Source organism: Melitaea cinxia, chromosome 20, assembly GCF_905220565.1.
Source record: "Melitaea cinxia chromosome 20, ilMelCinx1.1, whole genome shotgun sequence".
In the NCBI taxonomy this organism is placed as follows: Eukaryota; Metazoa; Arthropoda; class Insecta; order Lepidoptera; family Nymphalidae; genus Melitaea; species Melitaea cinxia.
This window is the reverse complement of record NC_059413.1, coordinates 4157736-4179133: the sequence shown is the minus strand read 5'-3', so window position 1 is coordinate 4179133 and position 21398 is coordinate 4157736. Positions and strand designations below refer to the sequence as shown.

At 31.7% G+C, this 21398-nt stretch overlaps 4 protein-coding genes across 5 annotated transcripts; 2 read left to right on the top strand and 2 right to left on the bottom strand.

Annotated features, from left to right (window-relative positions):
* Positions 1–995: 995 nt before the first annotated feature.
* LOC123663490 (N-acetylglucosaminyl-phosphatidylinositol de-N-acetylase) lies at positions 996–3715 on the bottom strand. The gene is made up of 4 exons (XM_045598165.1): positions 3400–3715; positions 2947–3237; positions 2631–2724; positions 996–2145 (listed from the first exon to the last, which is right to left on the bottom strand). The coding sequence occupies exons 1-4, from the start codon at positions 3713–3715 to the stop codon at positions 1971–1973; spliced, it is 876 nt and encodes a 291-aa protein (XP_045454121.1). The 3' UTR covers positions 996–1970.
* Positions 3716–5820: 2105 nt separating this feature from the next.
* Positions 5821–8388, top strand: LOC123663416 (vacuolar protein sorting-associated protein 37C). The gene is made up of 3 exons (XM_045598101.1): positions 5821–6197; positions 6355–6526; positions 7557–8388. Exons 1-3 carry the CDS (start codon positions 6078–6080, stop codon positions 7913–7915), a joined length of 651 nt encoding a protein of 216 aa, XP_045454057.1. The 5' UTR covers positions 5821–6077; the 3' UTR covers positions 7916–8388.
* A 3803-nt stretch (positions 8389–12191) lies between these two features.
* Positions 12192–13858, bottom strand: LOC123663561 (dnaJ homolog subfamily C member 30, mitochondrial). The gene is made up of 5 exons (XM_045598234.1): positions 13747–13858; positions 13483–13665; positions 13086–13173; positions 12847–13000; positions 12192–12543 (listed from the first exon to the last, which is right to left on the bottom strand). The coding sequence occupies exons 2-5, from the start codon at positions 13657–13659 to the stop codon at positions 12279–12281; spliced, it is 684 nt and encodes a 227-aa protein (XP_045454190.1). The 5' UTR covers positions 13660–13665; positions 13747–13858; the 3' UTR covers positions 12192–12278.
* A 734-nt stretch (positions 13859–14592) lies between these two features.
* On the top strand, positions 14593–17803 carry LOC123663185 (myosin regulatory light chain sqh). Of its 2 annotated transcripts, XM_045597882.1 has the most exons (4): positions 14593–14759; positions 15161–15362; positions 16354–16492; positions 16800–17803. In XM_045597882.1, exons 2-4 carry the CDS (start codon positions 15173–15175, stop codon positions 16993–16995), a joined length of 525 nt encoding a protein of 174 aa, XP_045453838.1. In that variant the 5' UTR covers positions 14593–14759; positions 15161–15172; the 3' UTR covers positions 16996–17803. The 2 variants fall into 2 exon arrangements, with proteins under 2 accessions (XP_045453838.1, XP_045453837.1); XM_045597881.1 differs by lacking the exon at positions 14593–14759 and having other exon boundaries at positions 15058–15362.
* The last annotated feature ends 3595 nt before the right edge of the window (positions 17804–21398 follow it).

Here is a 21398-nt window from a genome sequence, read left to right as displayed (position 1 = left end):
CTTTTTGAAAGAAAAGGGTTCTAAAAAACTTAACAAAGAACTTTTTTGACGAACAATAATTACATTACAAAATAATTTTATGTATATTTTAATTAAAAATAAAATATATGTATTAATTAAAAAACAGAGTAAGAATACCATGTCTTTTAATAAAATTAAAAATATCGATATGTAAAAGAAGTAGCCTAAAACAAATAGTTATAAGACAGACTAGATGATACAATTTAGGAAGAATAATTTATCACTCTTACTTTTTTAAATAGTACATGTTTTTTTATTATTATTAAATCAAATATCAAACCCATATTTTATATTATATTATTTTTATTGATGTAGGTAGCCCATATATTTTTAACAATAAAATCATTTTTATATATTTTTAGTAAACTCTTAAGGTTAACAGCTGTATAAAAGATTTGGGTTAAATACGCAAAGTTATTCAAATCTACATAATTCGTAAAAAAGCTAGGGGCCAGTTTCACCGATGCTGATAAAGCTATTTGACGTATGGCGCATCCAGTAGGTGAAGCATTATGATATAATACGAGTTACTAGTGTTACTACAGTTTTGTTACTCGTACATATATTATTTCGAACCATCGAACTCCAATTTACCAATCAAATATTTCTATTTGCAACTTGTGAATCCAAAATTTGTAGTTTATTAATTGGAAAAAACCCTTTTACCTTCCGCTGATAAAACTTATCAATAAATTTTATGAAAAATTATTTTTATCATCAAACAATGAAACGAGCCCAAGTCGATTAAAATTAAATTATAAAAATTCACTTTTCTAGTTTCTTATATTTTTCTAATCCTTTTCTTACACTAGTTTGAACATTTATTTTTAAATATCGACTTATATTATTATAATTTTGTTATAGTTTAACATTCCAATGTCTTAATATATAATAGGGCATATTTTTATTTGTTTTTACAAATTAATTACTTCACTGTTCTCATTTTTAGTAATAATTAAATAAAATGAATATCAGACATGATAAAACAATTTAAAGTAAGATTTATTTACCATTCTAAATCTAAGGCTTTTTGAAAGCACTAGCAACACAATAGAGTATTTTATTAGGTATTTTAACAAAATTTTTCATAAAAATTAACAAAATAAAAATACATATAAAAAATTATTTTTAGGATCACGTTGTTAAAACAGTAAGTACGCCAAGCTAATGCAAGTACATAGCATATTTTAATCTTGCTAAAACATATGCTTTGTGACCATTTTCGTCCACTTTACTTGAGTCTACCGACTTATTGTTATTCCAATTTACTTTAGTCTAGTTTACAGTTAGCCTTACTTAGACTTCATGACACCGTGGATTAAATAATTTTATAAAACTTTAAATCATCCCATGATAACAAACTAAATAAACAACAACAAAAAAATATAGATATTTGGTATAACGTTATGAATAAACCAAATCATTTTCATTTTACACCATATCAATAGTACGGACGGCAAAACTACCTCAATCTATCCAACAAGGAAAAAATGATTAAAAAGTAGTAAATTGCTTCTTTATTTGTATCAACTTAAGTAAGTTCCTTAGCTTCCTAGTTTGTTGTAATTATTATATGAATACAACACATGCCACTAGCTTTATAAAACACTAAAGAAACAACATCAGAAACTAAAAACTCTTTGTGAGTGTTAAAAATCAAACATTTGTAATTGCAGAACCAGCTAGAAAAAGTCGACTAAAGCCTAGTCTAGTCTATATTATAAAAAAAAAAAAAAACTACATTCGAACATTTTTTCACGCATAATACTTAGGGTTGCCATGTAAATACTTGATTTAATTTTTTGCACATCTTTAATTTGTGTTGTTTCCTTCAAAGAACTTACTAGTTTTACCCAAACCAATTTCAGAATTACTAAACAAACTAGGACAAGTTAGTGGCAATTTGCTCATGGAAACCATAAAAACACTCACACAAGGAATAAAAAATATTAATCATCAACTTCTAACTCAAGTTCAATGTCAGCAAGGTTTATTTTCCTGAGCGTATTTATGACCATGTACCTAGAGAACATGATGTATAAATATCTAAACCACACCATTTGACTTTTATGTTGCTTCATAGCTCGCGTCACGCGACGACTTTCAGTCCAACGAAGGAAGTACCTGAAAATGATTCAAAATTAAATTTATTCAAGTAGGTTTTACAAGCACTTCTGAACATTTATGTAATAAAATAAAATAACATAGGTTAAAATAAATTAATTTTAGTTAAATAAATTATTGGTTTCCTGGTCATTTATGTCAAGAGGTTTAATGTGTGTGTGTGTTGTTAATAGTGTTTGAAATTTAGTTGTTTATCTTGTCATCATCATCTTGTTCAATCATCAATTGATTTTTAAGAATAATTATCTCATATCTTTAGATATTAGATTAATGTAAAAATCAGTATTTATTATAAAACTGTGATTTTTTTCCACAAGTTAATCAATTTTATAAGAGTTATAGGATAAAAAATACCTTTCATAAAGAACTTCTTTAATTTTCTATATACCTAACTGTTTAGTATTTGAAGTATTCAAGAGGAATGTTTCATCCATGAATTCTGACATGTATTTATAATGTGTGTAAAGGATATTATATATAATTACCTTTTGGAAGACAGTAAAAAACTTAAGGGCAAGTCCAAAAAACCCAAATATTTCCTTAATATATTTACAGAATCTAATGTGTATACCGTGCACTCTGAAAATAAAAATAAAATAAATGATTATTACATTCTACATATGGAGCTATAATCTTTTCAATTTCAATACACTGCAAATAATTTTGGGCTGACATATTTACTAATTCTGTAAGACTAATACAATAATTTATTACATTCACTGCATTAGCAAATATAGTAAAATGGTAATATTTGATACTGGTCCACAGGTTTTGAATCACAAAAAAAGTTCATAAACTTACTTTGTGGCATATTCTTCTCAACAAACATATAAGCAACTGCGTAAAAAACTGCAGAGTGGTTTGGATGTGAGGATACACCTCCTCTATCAAATGTGACTAGAGTATCAATATCCATTGCTGCAACCTGATGTTGTATTAGTTTTGCTATAACTGGGACAGCCCACTGAGCCTTTGGATTGTCTTGCAATCTTGTGTCTGAGATAAGGCAGATGTTGCTGTCTGGTACACCAAGAACGAGACAGGCATCCCATAACTCTTTCTTTCTTTCATTGCCCTTCCCTTCATAATTACCTACAAAAGTTAAAATATAATGTAACAAATTTATTATTTTCGTTATCTATCTTTGGATTACTAATACCTTTACTGATAAACTTTTACAAATGATTTAGTTGTCGTAAGTGGTGAGTAAAGGTTTATTTAGTAAGCATTGTATGTTACAGAAAAAAAAATTACCATTGGATAAACAAAGTAAATAAACCTCAGCGCCTTGTTCGCACAATCTGAAAATTGTAGGACCAAAGAACATACACTCATCGTCAGGATGAGCAGTCACTATCAACACTCTCTTGGCGCCGAGAGAGCCACGAGTCCGAGTAGGTAACTTTCTTGCATACCGACGGTAAACTACACAGCACACCAACAAGTAACCCACCAACCAAACACTAATATACAATATAAAATTTCTTATATAAATTAATGTTTCAGCAACAAATTTTAAATAAAAATTATAAACATAATCCAATTTGTATGGTGTCTCAGTAAATAACATATCTGACTAGAACATATGACTTTCTTTATAACAATGTGTTGTGAACACTTTATAATCATCTGTTTTATTGTACAATATATTTATTATTTAGGATTTATAAATTTACTATTCTATTTGTTATTGATTAAAATTAGTTAATAGTTATAAACAATTAGAAATGTTTGAAGTTGATGACATTTTTAATTTCATAAAAGTGACATTGACATCACGAATTAGTGCAACTTTAATCAATAAGACAATATCGATATTTTGTAACTGATAGTCGATATATACACGGCTTGTAACGCTATAGCAATTACCATAATAAAATACCGGTAAATAGAGTTAATTTTTTCCAATTACCTTTAAAAAATTTAACGACAGATAATGGAAATGTTTTAGAAGTGAAAACTGCTTTTACTGTGTACCGCACATACATTTTTTTGCAGGTAAATGACTCGATCGGATCAACTTGGGACCACCGAGTGAACCCGAGCGAGAAAAATATAGATAGCTGCTCTTCGCTGCTGAACGGTAAAAGGCTCAATTGGGTGAACTTGGGACTTATTACATTATTGCTTGAATGCGATTTCCAATGAAGTTTTCACTTCTGTCATGCGATCTTGAGCACACACTAAGTTTTTTTTTAAATTGTTTAACAGTTTGTGAACAGCGCGTGGCTTTAAGTTATAACTTTATGCGATCGAATGAAAAGAACTTCAATTTGCTTAAGCCGTTTACGTACCCTTAATCGATTATAAATAACTGGCTTAATGGCAAGCTCATAAGAGTATCGTCCGAGTGACTCTAGTTAGTCCTTTCATAATTTTTGATGTTATAGGATATCAATTAAATTAACGTAATTTTGGTTGGTGTACTCACGTCTGCATTAGGGACACTAAGTTAGAATAATTGGTTTTCTTGATGTAAGTTGCGGTTGTTTAAGTACCAAGTAACGATTATTAATAAAAATAAAATTTTGAAATAACAAAGTACGGGCATTATAGGCCTGTGGATATATCATAATATAATATTTTTTTAATGTTATAGTGTCTTATAAATCAGAAACCAACGTCTGCATGCACATAAAACTGTTACGTAGAGAGGTACGAATTTTCATAATTATAATTATATCTCTTCTCGTGTGACGTCAGAACTAGCAGTTGGAAATAATTTTAGCAATATATGCGCATATATCAAACAAAATTTATGTTTAGTATTGTTCGTATTTTTATATATTCGTGTTGTATTTAGATAGTGCTTCATAAATATATATGTATATGTATTAATAAATTATAGATTTCTTAAGTAATAAGACAATTTAATATCATAAGTATTAAAGGATTTATTTTAAAAATATTATACATTTAATCGTCACTCTTAATGCTATGATGCTATTTTTTTCACACATTTTAAGAGATTTAAATAATCTTAACAAAGTAATACAGGAGATATGTAGATTATTACGTCTTCATTTCACCCTCGAGGTGTGCCCGAGATGGGCGGCGCTGCGTCGCGATCTGACGACAGTCCTCGGAGAGGATTTGTCACTGCCGAGCGTTATCACAGCGATGCTCGGCGACGACGAGTCCTGGAAGGCTATGGTCTCCTTTTGCGAGACAGTAATGTCCCAAAAGGAGAATGACGAGCGGATGAGAGAGGAGGCCGCCGACGAGGCCTCCGTCCGCAGGCGACGAACGGGGGTGCGTAGGAGGCGCTACTTAATGCACCTCCAGTAACGCCCCTGTGCCCGTGTCATGAGCAGAGGTGAGCCGGACAGTCCCCACGGAGGAGAAGTCTGGTATTTTCGCCGAGGCCAGCCTGTCGCTGGAGGGATCCTGATGTCTGCAGATCCGGGACCCTCCAATTAAAGCGGCTGAAGGCTCCCACAGGGGTTTTGGTCGGTATTGCACCCCCAAGTGCTGAAGCTGACATACGGTCTAGGAATGCCTACCCGGGCATCCTGGATATTACCCGTAACTGGGTTCCGCTGCGATATCAAAAAAAAAAAATGCCAAGAAGCTTATATAAAACAGTGTATAACACTGTTTATTTGTATAAGCTTCTTGATCGGTGCGGTCGAGATTATAACCTTATGTATAAAATATTCTATTATTTTAACCAAATTTAAAAACCAGTGTCATAAGTCATAACCGTCACCAGTAAAAATAGACAGAATTTACAATATAATATCTGTGCTATTGCTGTCAAACTAAACTGAAAACAACTTTATCGCAGATTAAAGAACGAAATACTTACAATTATATTTGTTCCGGAAATAATCATTTACGTTAGCAAAAAAAACAACAAATCATATTTTTAAGTACTTGTTACGTTTCTTACTTTACTTGTGAAACACATAGTTTATTAGACATACGTAAAGATGATTCAACCAGATTATCCATCTACCATTGGGCTGCTGGCCCATCTGAATTCGGATGAATTGAAAGAAATGCTTAATGATGATACGAAATTCGATTCCGTTCTAAAGGATGTGAAACAGGTACAATTTTATGTATTAATTTTAATTTCAAAATAATAAACAATAATATCATATTAATTTAACTCACTAGGTGACTCACTCCACTATTGTTGTCACTGTACTATAATTGGTACATTTATTGTACTATATTAAATTACATTTTTATGTATATTTCAAGGTAAAAGATTGGGACACAGAAAGGGAGATGATAATAGCAAGTAACAGATCTTTAGCAGAATTCAATTTGAGCAAGGAACCAGAATTAGAGGAATTAAAATCACAGGTGCAAGAAAAATCTGAAACAGGAGAAAAACTATGCAGTCGTATTCAGGAGTTGCTGAATGAATACAGTAAGTACTATTTTTATTGAGGTAGGACACAGTACACACTACATACTCTACACAGTACGCAGTATAGTACTGTACAGTATGATTATATCCTGCTCAAAATTTGGAACAGCACATTTAGGTAAGTACCTCAACTTTAAAGAAGATAAAAACAATACTGATATCCAGTAGGGTCTGCGGTAAGGCAGGCAATGCGTCTGCGATGTTTCTGGCATTGTAGACATCTATAGGCTGCAGTAACCTCTTTGCATCAAGTAGATAGTAACCTTGTTTGCTAACCTGGTCATATAAAAATATTTCATTTTTATTTTCAAATTTATTTATTTATTTAAATAAATAAATAAATAAATTTGAGCTTGTATAATGGCATGACAGTAACTTCACTGGTAAAATAGCCTCGGTCATATTATATCAGGAGGTAATTTTCAAGTGATTCTCTCCAAATTTTTAATTTTTTTTTATAACAAATTTCATCCGATGTTTTTACTAAGGATAAGAACTACTTTTATTTATTTCCAACCAAGTTTTATATAATGTAAATTTCTAAAAAGTATTTTATGTTTGTTGTTATGTTAATAAATAACTCTTTATTTTTTTATTTTTTTACATTGTTTATTTGTATATATATATATATATATATATATATATATATATATATATATTGTATGTGTTTTGATAAAACTGTACACCTAAACCATCTACATAAAATTACACCATTGCTTCTGCCCAAAGTTTGCCTGGAAGAGATCGCTCATTAGCGATAAGGCCTTTTGTACTTATCTTATATATGTATTTATTTTGTACTTATAAAGAGTTTTTATTATTATTCTTATTATTATTATTAACTTATTATAAATTAGTTCACTTTCATATGTTGTAAGAATGGTTGAAAAATTGACTTGTCTAGTATTGGAAATGAACTCATGTAAGGAATCCATTAAGCTCAGACCATTTAATAAATAACTTGTATACATTTTCATTTTTACTAAATATATAATACATAGCTTTTACTCTTTGAAAATACTATTTTCAGAGTCAAAATCAGCAGGAATATCCCCTGATACTACATTAGCATTGTTACAAACAGCTGCGGCCGAAGCAGAGGAACAATCAGAAAGTGTAGCACAAGATTTTCTCTCTGGCAAAATAGATGTCGATAAATTTCTTGAAGATTTTAAATCCATTCGCAAAACTATGCACCTAAGAAAGTTTAAATCAGAAAAAATGTGTGATCTATTGAGGACCGGAGGCCAAAGTTCCTATGGTAATGGAGTAAGCAAGCCTTATTTACCATACCCGAGCTACGGCACTCCCCAACGCATGCCAAGTGTCCCATACCCTATAGGTCCTTTAAATATGCCAATGCCAGGTATGTATGGTAATCATTTTTGAAAATTTAAAGTTCTACTAAAATTTATTTTATTAAACAAAATTTAATTAGGCAATAGACTAGTAGGTGTAACAAGAATGCCAGTGGATGCGCTCAAATATGTCTAACATACGTATTACACCTCAGAATTTAAATGAACAAATTATGTAACATAAAAAAACTGTCTGAAAAAATTATTTTTGGTTATATTATTAGTTATTTGAATTCTTATAAAAAAATTAAAAGCATCTTATTTAAGAGAAAAAAATATAGAAGTTTATTAAAAACTGAGAAGAGGTTCAATTTAGTTTCTAAAGTTGATATATATGTACATTTTTTTATATATAGTATATGAAAATCAAAATTTATGAACCATAAAAATAATACCAATTACAATAAAAAAAATCTTTATTAAATAAATTATGTTTAAGTAAAAAATATAAGCAAGGTGCAAAAGGAATGATATTCTGAAATTAAATAAATGATTAAAACATAATAATTTCTTGGAATGTTTTAGTTCATACACCCATCATATTATGTATATATATATATACATACACACATAATATATTATTATTATTGCTCCCACTTTTTTCTTTTTGGCTTGTATATGGCAATTATTTACTACATATACTATAAAGCAAAAAAGTGGCTACTTGTCTTGTAAAACAGGAGAGGAACTCAAACTTTCAATAGTGATGTGGTGAAGAATTATTTATTTTTATTATCAGTATATTGTGTATTAAAAAAGATAAATTTTAATTTATTCCTCAAAAAAATAGCCTTTAATTTGATCAAATAAAATATTCAACAATGTATAACGAATACAACAATTTTCAAATCTAAAATATAATAATTCTCGTGTTGCGGTGTTTCCTGCCAAACTCCTCCAAAACAGCTGGACCGATTTTTATGAAATTTTGTGTACATATTGGGTAGGTCTGAGAATCGGCCAACATCTATTTTTCACACCTTAACTTATAAGGGACGGGATATGAAGGGGTTTTGATTGATTGATTGATTTTCAACGGGCTATTCTCCGCAACTCGACGACTTAGTGCGCCTATTTTGCGTGGTAGGCTGGGGGCTTCATTCATGCCAGCCTAGCTCCTTGAGGAAGCCTAGCAGACCCCTTGCGTTGCCGACGACTTCCCGGAGCGACCTCGGTGTCCCGAGGTGTGTCGCCCTGTAGTTCGCCACACTACCGCATTCCAGCAGGATGTGTGTGGCCGTTTCTTCTGCCTCCATGCACGCTCTGCATAGGGGGCTGTCTGTAACACCTAAATTGTGTAAGTGTTTGTTGAGCAAGGCATGTCCGGTAACAGCCCCGACCAGTAGTCGGAGCTGGGCTCTCCCAAAGCCGCGAAGTTTGCGGGACAATCCTGGGTTGATCGTCGGAAGAGCTTCCTTGGTCTGCCTGCAGGTGGTTAGGTTTGTCCAATATTCTTGGTGCATTACCTTGGTGTTGTGTCGCAGCTGGCTGCGCAGCCATCCGAAAGGCAGGGGTAGAATGGGTTCGGGTCCGTAGACCCTCATCTCCGATCCATTCCTCGCCAGTCGGTCAGCCGCGTCGTTGCCTCGCGATCCACTGTGGCCCTTTATCCATTGGAGGATAATGGTGTTTGTTTCACTTACCTTCGTCAGAGCTCGATGGCACTCGTATATTAGCCCCGATGTCATGGTGTCGCTCTGTAGGGCTTGCAGGACCGATCTGCTATCGGAAAGAATACGGATTGGAAAACCCTGTACCTCTCTAGCCGTGATCGCTGTTACAGCCATTATGATTCCCATACATTCCGCCTGAAAGACGGTGTTGTGGATTCCCAATGGCGATGACATGTTGATATTCAGGTCTTCTGAGTAAACCCCAGAACCTGTACCTGTTGATGTTTTCGACCCGTCTGTGAAGATTCTCAACTCCCTGGGGTTGATACCTTCCCCTGGGTCTTCATGTAATTGTATTCTATATTTTTTGTCGAATACGTACTGTTTGGGTATTCTGTCGGTGACCGCTTCGATGAGCGGTTCCCTGTTCGCCAGTACTCCAAGTATACCTGTATGTGTTACTTTTACGTTTCTCCATAGGTTTAGCTTCCTGAGTCTTACCGCGGCCGCTCCCGCCTCCTGTTGGATAAACAGATGCAGCGGCGGCAAGTTCAGTAGGGCTTCCAGGGCCGCAGTCGGGGTGGTCCTCATGCAGCCCGTAGTCGCCATGCAAGCCAGCCTTTGAAGTCGTTGTAGCTTTGCTTCGCCGGTGATTAGTTTGGTTCTCGGCCACCAAACCACTGCGCCGTAGCTGATAATTGGCCTGATGACGGACTGGTACAGCCACAGAGTGATTTTCGGGGATAAACCCCATCTTTTACCTATCATTCTGCGGCACTGCCAGAAGGCTATTGTGGCCTTGTCAATCTTGCTGTTGAGATGGCTGCTCCAGTTCAGTTTGCTATCTAGAATGATTCCTAGATACTTCACCTCCGAGCTGAACTGCAGCTCCGTTCCGAACAGTCTAGGGGGATTGTAGTTCCCCAGTAGTCGTTTGTTAGTGAACATTACCTGTTCCGTCTTTCTGGGATTGACGGTAAGTTCGTTGTCTATGCACCATCTCTCCACAATCCGTAGCGCCTGTTGTGTAACATTACACACGGTACTGCTGACTCTGCCGCTAATTAGAATGGCAATATCGTCAGCATACCCGATCGTGAAGTAGTTGTGCTGGTGAAGGGGTTTAATAACATATATGGCAAAAAAACGTTTGCGGGGTCAGCTAGTTTTACAATAAAATTAACTGTCTTTGAATCTTCACTATTTTATTCTATAATAGTACACAACTATATATACTTCATATTTATGTAATATATGTATGTGACATATTTATAAGGTAATACTTATGCATTCGCAACACATCCAGTTTGGCTTAAAAAATTCTCTATATAAACAATTATTCCTTCTTTTTAAAAGTTTCTTTTTATTCTATCTATCTAGTTTTACAGTCAAGTTATGACATACATATGATAATTATGACATTTAAAATTTTTAACATTATAATTAATTTCAATATTTAGTTATTTCTCAGTTATCAAGTGGCTTTATTTTTGTCTGTTTGAAATAAAAAAATGCATTAATGTTTCTACAGTAATTGATTTTTCGTAAAAGTTTGACACAAAATTACTTGTTTTTAACCTATTTTCCACAACTTTTTTTTCGTTTGTTTGTTGAGTTTCGATTGTAATTTTATTTTTATGTAACCTCAGAACTTTTTACTGCGTGGACCGATTTCGGTGATTCTTTTTTTTTTAATCGAAAGGTGGTGCTTGTCATTTGATCCATTTAAATTAAATCAAGATTTGACATGTACTTTTCGAGTTATATCTAATCACGGGTATTTGACTATTTTTCGTCGATACATTATGCCTCCATAACTTATAATCGAAAGTTGATGTTTGTCTTGTACTTTTTGAGTATTCTTTTATAACGCGTATTTACTTGACTATTTTTTTATCTACCTATGTTGTATTACTTGTCGATTTTTTTTTTTCGCTTATGATATTTTATGAAACATTTATGTGGTCTGGAATTTTAAATTATAATAATATTTATTCAGTGATTTATTTATGTAAATAAGAAAATGTTTTAAACTGAAGTAAGCTGAGTATGATCGAACTGTACTGTGTTGGCCACATTTTTCAGCCTCGTTTTAAAGGCTTTGCATCAATAAAAGTGTGAAAATACCTAAGGGTAATGGAAACTTAATAAAAGTTGTATAAGTCCATTGTTTATTTATTGAATACAGTTGAAATATTGCACATCTATAGCAGGAATCTCATTTAAACAATTCAAACAAATGTTTAAACTTAAATTTCGTTTAATTTAAAAATTTGAGCTCTCCGCTTGTTGTTGGTGCTTGTAGGTAATATGGATCATGTCTGATTTTAAGATAAAAAGTTGTAATTTGATTAAAGAAATAGACAAAAGTTTAAAAATTTCACCATATTGCATAAGTATATGTATTAAATCTTTATTGTATTTATAGGTAATATGAATGTATATTAAAATTTTATTTATGATTGTAAAATATAAGTATATGGATTATCACAAATTCTAGTGTTTCATTTTTATTTGTTATTCATGTTCTAAAGTCCCAAGCAATAATTTCATGGTTGTTCAAATTTTATATTTGAAAATATTCCAAGAACATAGCATTCCATGACAAAGTATAAAACGAAAATTTTAATTTTAACAATTTATTAAAACAAAATATAATTTATCTACAATCAGTAAGTAATGAGGTATATACAATATATACATTTTGATAATTTTTTAATAAAAATACTAATGATAAGTAATGATTTCTTTAAAATAAGTTAACTATTTATATGATATAATTTAGCTATTAGATGGTTTATCCAGTTCTAAATTACTTGTCGATTGTGGCTTAGATATTTTTCGTTCATCAATATTATTCATATCGTAATCCGTCTGTCCATATGCTAGAAAACTCATAAAAAGTATTATTATTCCAATCATTCCATACATAACAATTTCTTGACTGATATCGTGAGAAACATTAGTCCTTTTTATTTCTTGCTGCCGGATGAAGTTTTTTTCATATTTTTTCTTCTTCAATAAATCACCATAGTGATTTTTAGACCTGAAATTATAGATATCGAGTATTTAAAATATTTTTTTGTTTTAATTAGTAGACTAGCAAATGTATGTGATTTGCCTGGTATTCAACGGATACTGTGGCTACAGACACCTACGAAATCAAAAGCATTTATTGCCAACCCTCCCCAAGAGCTCTGGCTACCTTGCTCATCAAGGAACACAAAAATATTTGAGAGCAGAGTTATATGACTGTGCTCTTCTGTGAAGTTAGGGTATTTTCTGTCAGGTTATGGTAAATGGGCAAGATATTTCTTTTAATGAAGGAAGTAATTATATTAATGAATACCATGTATCAAAATCATAAATGGGTGTCCTGCCGTCCATAGTAGGTATAATATTTCTTGTTTGACGAGACTTGTAGAACTTTACAGTTGGATCTGTAGGTTCGTCATCTGGTTTAAAATCCATACGAGTAGTATTCTCTACACCAACAAGAAGACCTGATACAGAAGCAAACATAGTATATATTTTTTTCAGTAATATAATAACACAAAACAAGTAAATAATAACAAGTTATTTAATTACCCTTATCATACATTTTCTTGAGTTTTAAATTTCCCAGAACTTTATACGCTTCCGCTATAGCTCTAAATTTTTTTGCTGATTCTTCATCCTGAAAAAGATATTTATGAATACAAGATACAAAATAGATGACGTATTAAAACAAAGTTGTGTATCTATATTAAAATAGAAATTATCTTTCCATTGATATTTTAATCTACTACTACACTTTATAGAACATTTTATTTTTATAGCATATGTACAAAGAACTACATTCACATACAAAGAGAGGTACTGTTGATTACAATTTCGGCTTTGATGTACATTACAGGTAGATTTTTTTTTTGGGAGGTTAAATTTAAACACAAATAATATAGTGTATGTAAATATATATGTATTAATTTTTTATATTTTAAATTACCTTCGACGTGTCCGGGTGATAAAGCTTAGAAAGTTTATAATAGGCCGATTTTATGTCACTCTGTGTAGCTTTCGGCGTGACTCCAAGCACATCGTAATGACTAGCTGTGGTCCTAGGCGTCGTAGTAAAGGTACGTAAAACTCCAGAAATAAGTCTCGTCTTTTTTGTACTTAACATATCTGTCTGTAAAATTTTTAAAATCAGTTTATTTTTAGTATGTTATCATTACACAATGAACGAATTGGAGTTAAATATAATACGTACAATTATTATACTATATAAATATAAGAATTTTTTAATTTAGTAAAACAGGAATGTGATCATAGTGTTTTGGTTACACAATAATCTTCAATGTCAAATGTCAATGTCAGTGTCAATTTTTTTTATCTGTTAATTTTTTCAATACAAATAAGTCAAAAGTGTGATACTGTCAGCCTAGCGAAAAAACGATAGAAACTAACTAGAAATATACATTATAAATACTTGAAAACAAAGCTTGGAATATAATATAAGCATATATTAAATCTTCATTCAAAAAGCTATATTATTAACATATTTTGGGTTTGATGTCCGAGGTTTGATATAATTTGAACAAAACAAAGAGTACCTGCAGTTACAAAAGTTATTTAACTTTTATAATGGTAGTACAAAAGTTATTTAACATTTTAACACAAACGTACAAAAATTATTTAACTTTTGTTATGGTAGTAATATAATGTAATTGTAGCTACTAATAATGATAGTCGTAACTAACACTTATCCTTCCAGAAGTAAAGTTTTAAATATATCTTTCATTTATCTAAATTTCTTCATGCGACACATAATTAAATACTTGTGTGAGTTTGTATTTGTACATCCATATTTTCAAACATTAATTCCAACTACAAGTATTTAACAGTGCTATCTGTTATTATTTTATATTATTAGTATTTAATGAAAAAAATCTGAGGGTTAGAGAAGAATTTTCGCATACATAACGATATTTTGTACTATCGTGTTTACGAAAATATTAACGTAAATTATCGAAATATTACGCTGTTTTGTATCGATTCGTAAAAATATCAAAATGTAAGGTACATCACTATCCACGTCTACAAACTCGTTATCTTTGTCGTTGGTCGTTATTTCTTTCGATAGGTATTTTTAATATTAGTCATCGAAAGAACCATTTGTTGGTCGATTTTATAATTTAGTTAATTTTAATAACAGTTCCAAAGCTTATTGTGACTTGAACGTGTACTTAACACAGCTTTAAAAGTATTTCCTTAACGTAAAATGTAAGTAATAATCATTTTATTTAATATCTTGTATAAAAGTTACATTTGGTGCGTTAACATTTATACCACCAGCTGACAAACGTAAATTCACTCCCTTTTATGGTATTCTAGTTGGGATTGAATTGTGACATCGTGACATACATTGTATATGGTTTCCTTGAAATAAGTTTAACGAAAATACGTATATTTATGTTAATGACTCAGCGTCATTACAAATACAAAACGAATGAATCCTAAGTTCAACTTTTGTTAAAAATAATACTCATACAAAGTTTTTTGAAGTTAATTTATCTTTTTCGTTTCTCATCGTTCTTTAGTGAGTTGCTGAACATTAAATCGACTTGTGTTTGTTAATTTGACTTGACTTTTACTGATTTGCCACTATATAAAATTGTTATTAGAACAGCATCAAGATGTCGTCCCGCAAGACAGCTGGTCGCCGCGGCACCAACAAGAAGCGTGCACAGCGAGCAACATCTAATGTATTTGCTATGTTCGACCAGGCTCAGATAGCTGAGTTCAAAGAGGCTTTTAACATGATTGACCAGAACAGAGATGGATTCGTGGACAAAGATGATTTACATGACATGCTTGCATCATTAGGTGAGTTCTAACTGTTATTTTCGATATTATACAAGTCAATTTAAGGCTTATTTGACATTAACAATACAATTTCTGTGAAAAATTAAAGTGTAAAAGTTTTAATATCCAGTCATTAAATTATCTACCTTAGGGACTGATGACCATTTGTGTATATTACCAATATTTTTAAAATATCAAAGTATGAACTGTACAAATAAACTCACATAAATAAACTATGAGTATTTTCACTATATAAGTACAAAAAAAAAAAAACAATAAACAGTAATTTAATAAAATGGTTTAGGAATTACATATTACTATGAAAATACTGTTCAACATTGAACTTATCTTTTATATTATTATACCTAATCATATACATGGTTGGGTAAAATTACCGTAACCTTATTTTCTTTGCAAATGTTGTAAATTTGTATTATAATATGAAATGGAAGAGTTTGCCAAAACATACTAATCATATTTTTGACTAAACGGCACAAATATTCGTCACTAATTCCAAATTACATCTTTGTGCCGTTTGCAGTCGAAACACTTGGACCTTGGAGTAGCAGTGCTAAAAAATTTTTAAATGAGATAACACCTCGCCTTATTGCCTCCACTGGTGACAAGAGAGCTGGTGCATTTTTTGCCCAGAGAATCGGCATAGCGATTCAACGGGGAAATGCTGCCAGCATTCTTGGCACAATTCCACGCGGACATGATTTATACCAAAACTATCTGTAAATATTTAGTTCTTAAGTTTTGAATTGTAAATATGTATAATATTTTGTATAAATAAAGATTAATTTTATCATATTATGGTACAGATGTGTATGTTGGTGATGTAGAAAGTCTGATTACCAAGGATAGTTTAAAGCTTATAGGATAATAAACATCCAACAGGGTTTAATAAAATTACTTATAGGATTTATAAAAACAAAAAGAACACAACCACAGCTAAAACAGAGTTATTTTATACAAATATAAAATGATATAGCGATAAATGTTTTTTTAGGCAAGAACCCAACTGAAGATTATTTAGAAGGAATGATGAATGAAGCACCAGGTCCCATTAACTTTACAATGTTTTTGACGCTATTCGGAGAACGTCTGCAAGGTACCGACCCAGAAGATGTCATTAAGAATGCTTTTGGGTAAGCGCATTATGATGAAAATGTATTTATTCTGTAAAAAGCATTAATATGAAGTTTATTTTACAATTATTAAAAATTAGTCCAATAAAAATTAATTATCAATTTTGTTGAAAAAAGTTGACAAAAGTTGAGACAAAAAGCAGTTTTTAATTTTAAAATATATGTTTCAATAATATAATTGATTAATAAAGAAACGTCTCAAAATCCATCTAAAATTTGCTATGTCCAACAGGATTCAAAATTTTGTATAAATATGGTTCTTTTAGTAACAGGAGGTTGGAGATAAAGGTTCATTTCATTGTTGTAGATGTTTCGACGAAGAGAACACAGGTGTAATAGCAGAGGAGCGTCTCCGTGAGTTGTTGACAACCATGGGTGACCGTTTCACAGATGACGACGTAGATGAAATGCTCAGAGAAGCGCCCATTCGAGACGGACTCTTTGACTACGTCGAGTTTACGCGCATCTTGAAACATGGCGCTAAAGACAAGGATGAGCAATAAATATATTTTTAATTGACAGATTGAAGATCTTTAAGACTTATCGTTTTCTTTTAGAACATCAATGGTTTTATATTATTTAAATTCGATCTGTCAAATTAATGCATAATCATTTTTAAATTATGTAATCATATACATTATATTATGCCAAACTAATTCATTTTATATAAGATCTACTAAAATTCTTAGGTATAAGTTTGAATTTATGGATTTCGTCAATCTCGACACCGCGGTGCTAAGAATAGAGATATTAGAGATTTGTTGCATTTTTTGATTGATTTTAATCATGCATTTGTTACAACATTTCCATTACGATTAGGTTGATTGAGTGTTATTGTCTATTTTTTTAACATCCATTTATGTCATCAGGAAAATACCTTTGCCTTGACATACATAGTTTAATAATATATTTTTTATTAAGATAACACAACATTGGATAATGGTTTTTAATTAAAAAAAAAATCCTATGAAAGCTTAGATTAAGAAAATGATTGAAGAAAAAAAAATTAAGGCATGAAATATAAAAAATAAATTAAGTTTATGATATGTGAACAGTGTGTAAATGCGTGATTTATAGATAACCAATAAGTCATTCCACATCTATTACAACATTTAGAAAAATGTAAATTCATTGCATAGAATGAAATTAATTATAAAATAAAGTTCCAATTCAATTTGATATGAAGTATTAGTATTCCTATACTAACTATAAATACTAATAACAACTAACAAATCTTGTATGCGTCTTTATTGTAAATTCACATGACCTATGTATTTATTTTGCGTTTTTCCTATAAAATCTTTTAAATAATTTACGTGGTTTTATTTATGGACTAATCACCTTTAATTAAGAATGATGAAAAACATGTAGATTGACGATTGACGCGTGCTGAAAACAGACTATTTTTAAAATGCTTTAAATAGCAATAATGTTTTTCCAGACTGCGTTAACTTAAACTGTCAATAAACGTGTTTAATTTTCAGAACATATTTTTTACATGACAAATTGAAATAATAATACATGAAACTATGCCAATGTCTGTTATAACAATCTTTTAAAGCTTTTCTTCCATACATTTGGCGTTTCTATATTTTTTTAGTAAATCCTATTGTGAAATCCAAAACAAGTTTTTAAATTTATTGAGATCATAATTTTTATAATGAAATTCAAACTATATAATTGTGTTTGCAGGCAAACGAAGAAAAACCGACTTCAATTACATCGACAAGTAATACAACGTAGGTAGACGAAAAATTAGTCAAGTAAATACGCATTATCAAAGATTACTTCAAAATTTGTAATCAGATCTCGATGAAATTTAAATGTGACCACATGATAAACATCGGCTTTCAATTAAATTAAAAATTGTTAAAATCGGTACACCCAGTAAATAGATATGCGGATTTTCGAGAGTTTCCCTCGATTTCTCTGGGATCCCATCATCAGATCCTGGTTTCCTTATCACGGTACCAAACTAGAGATATCTCCTTTCCAACAAAAAAAAATTTATCAAAATCGGTTCATAAACGACAGAGTTATACTCGAACATACATAATATATATATATATATATATATATATATATATATATATATATATATATATATATATATATATATATATATATATAGCAATAATGTTTTTCCAGACTGCGTTAACTTAAACTGTCAATAAACGTGTTTAATTTTCAGAACATATTTTTTACATGACAAATTGAAATAATAATACATGAAACTATGCCAATGTCTGTTATAACAATCTTTTAAAGCTTTTCTTCCATACATTTGGCGTTTCTATATTTTTTTAGTAAATCCTATTGTGAAATCCAAAACAAGTTTTTAAATTTATTGAGATCATAATTTTTATAATGAAATTCAAACTATATAATTGTGTTTGCAGGCAAACGAAGAAAAACCGACTTCAATTACATCGACAAGTAATACAACGTAGGTAGACGAAAAATTAGTCAAGTAAATACGCATTATCAAAGATTACTTCAAAATTTGTAATCAGATCTCGATGAAATTTAAATGTGACCACATGATAAACATCGGCTTTCAATTAAATTAAAAATTGTTAAAATCGGTACACCCAGTAAATAGATATGCGGATTTTCGAGAGTTTCCCTCGATTTCTCTGGGATCCCATCATCAGATCCTGGTTTCCTTATCACGGTACCAAACTAGAGATATCTCCTTTCCAACAAAAAAAAATTTATCAAAATCGGTTCATAAACGACAGAGTTATACTCGAACATACATAAATATATATATATATATATATATATATATATATATATATATATATATGAGGGAGGTCCAAAAGTTCGTGGAATAGAAAGGTTTGAAATAAAATTAACCAATAAATCTATTTTTCCTTTTCAATTTAGTCACCCTTAAGCTGGATACATTTATTAACTCTATGAATTAAACTTTCTGAGCCATAGTAAAAATATTTTTTATGTTTTGCGTCAAAATGTGCCAAAATTGCTTCCTTTACTTTACCCCATTGTCGTCGGAAAATTTCCTTCCCCGTAAGTCTTTTTTAAATTAGGAAACAAATAAAAATCACTTGGGGCCAGATCTGGACTGTAGGGTAGGTGGACTAGTGATTCGAAGCAATGCGTGTGCCAGCCATTGCAACTCTGCTCTTGTGAACCGGCGCGTTGTCTTGCAAGAGCAACACACCCTTAGTCAATTTTCCTCGACGTTTTTCCTTGATGGCCTCCTTTAATTTTTCTAATATCGTTGCGTAGTATTCTCCGGTTATGGTCCTTCCTTTTTCTTTGTAATCAATCAGTAATCCAAAACATAAGAGCCATCAACTTTCCAGCCGACTCCGACAATTTGAATTTCTTTGGCGGTGGTGTCCCCTTTTTAAGCCATTGCATGGACTCTTGTTTGGATTCAGGCTCAAAGTGATGAACCCATTAGGAATTCTAAACATTTTTTTGAATATCATATCAAAAATTGACCGCTCCAGCGGGATTCGAACCCGCGTCTCCGACTTACCGTGTCGGCGCTCTAGCCAATTAAGCTATGGAACGATGTACCCGCCAGAGCGAAATTCTTGATATTATGATGATTTCTATTTTCGGTTTAAGCGAACCGTGGCGCCGTCTATAGTGAGTTCTTTACAGAGACCCGTAACTATTCAAAGTTTCATATTACAATGAAAATCTTTGACAGGAGACGACACCATGCTATTTTTAATATGTACGATTTTATTTTTATGTACCCACACATTAGGAATTCTAAACATTTTTTGAATATCATATCAAAAATTGACTGCTCCAGCGGGATTCGAACCCGCGTCTCCGACTGACCGTGTCGGCGCTCTAGCCAATTAAGCTATGGAACGATGTACCCGCCAGAGCGAAATTTTTGATATGATATTCAAAAAATGTTTAGAATTCCTAATGTGTGGGTACATAAAAATAAAATCGTACATATGATGAACCCATGTTTCATATCCAGTAACAATCCGCTCCAAAATCTGAGCAGGTTCGTCTCCACACAACTCCAAAAATTGTTTTGACGCATCGACGCGTTGCGGTTTCTGAAGCGGCGTAAGCATTCTCGGTACCCATCTTGCACTGACTTTTGTAGCGCAAAATTGTAGTATCTGATACTCCAACTAATGCAGATAAGTGTTTTTTCTTCAAACGGGTGTCCTCCAGTACAATTTTTTCCACTTTTTCGAGGATGTCTGATGTGGTGGCCTCAACTGGCCTTCCCGCGCGGGGGTCGTCTTCAATCGACTCCCGACCATGTTTAAAAAGACCATGCCACTTGTAAATCATTGATTTACTAGGGCACTGTTCCCCATAAACGGTTTCAATTTCATTCAAAATTGTCTGAGCGCTCTTTCCTTGCTTGATAAGGAATTTTATCAAAGCACGGTGTTCAATTTTCTCCATAGTTTCAGTTTTCTTCCGGATTTACACGCTTAGCAGGCGAGTGTTCGTAAGCGAATGACGCAATAGGGCTGAAACTCAGCTTATATACTAATGATTAGTCCCCAATTAGTATGACACTAAACGAGCTACCCTATCCTCACTCCATCCCCTCCATTCCACGAACTTTTTGACCTCCCCTCGTGTATATAAATATATACGGTCGAATTGAGTATCCTCCTCCTTTTTTTGAAGTCGGTTAAAAAATAATAGAGCTGTTTGATATTAAGTACTAAACTATTGTCGTGGTTCTGTTGGAACATTATTTCCTTGCGCTAATTAATTTTTTAAATAAAGATAATACCTACCGTATTATCTTTATTTAAAATTCACATGAAAGTATTACTTCTTTGTCGTTATGAGATTTTATGAGTAATTTTATTAATTACATATATATTCTAGATTTTAGGAGAACTTCGAGATTAAACTTAAAGTAGTATTTTTATGCAAT

Coding starts and splice junctions, on each gene's coding strand:
- LOC123663490 (XM_045598165.1), bottom strand. CDS start 3,715: ATGTTATTTACTGAGACACCATACAAATTGGATTATGTTTATAATTTT. Junction 2,725..2,946: donor TGAGAAGAATATGCCACAAA/GTAAGTTTATGA, acceptor TTTTATTTTCAG/AGTGCACGGTATACACATTA. Junction 2,146..2,630: donor TTTTTACTGTCTTCCAAAAG/GTAATTATATAT, acceptor AATCATTTTCAG/GTACTTCCTTCGTTGGACTG.
- LOC123663416 (XM_045598101.1), top strand. CDS start 6,078: ATGATTCAACCAGATTATCCATCTACCATTGGGCTGCTGGCCCATCTG. Junction 6,198..6,354: donor TTCTAAAGGATGTGAAACAG/GTACAATTTTAT, acceptor GTATATTTCAAG/GTAAAAGATTGGGACACAGA. Junction 6,527..7,556: donor GGAGTTGCTGAATGAATACA/GTAAGTACTATT, acceptor TACTATTTTCAG/AGTCAAAATCAGCAGGAATA.
- LOC123663561 (XM_045598234.1), bottom strand. CDS start 13,659: ATGTTAAGTACAAAAAAGACGAGACTTATTTCTGGAGTTTTACGTACC. Junction 13,001..13,085: donor CAAGAAAATGTATGATAAGG/GTAATTAAATAA, acceptor CTTCTGTATCAG/GTCTTCTTGTTGGTGTAGAG. Junction 12,544..12,846: donor ATTTATGATTTTGATACATG/GTATTCATTAAT, acceptor CTATAATTTCAG/GTCTAAAAATCACTATGGTG.
- LOC123663185 (XM_045597882.1), top strand. CDS start 15,173: ATGTCGTCCCGCAAGACAGCTGGTCGCCGCGGCACCAACAAGAAGCGT. Junction 15,363..16,353: donor TGACATGCTTGCATCATTAG/GTGAGTTCTAAC, acceptor ATGTTTTTTTAG/GCAAGAACCCAACTGAAGAT. Junction 16,493..16,799: donor GTCATTAAGAATGCTTTTGG/GTAAGCGCATTA, acceptor TCATTGTTGTAG/ATGTTTCGACGAAGAGAACA.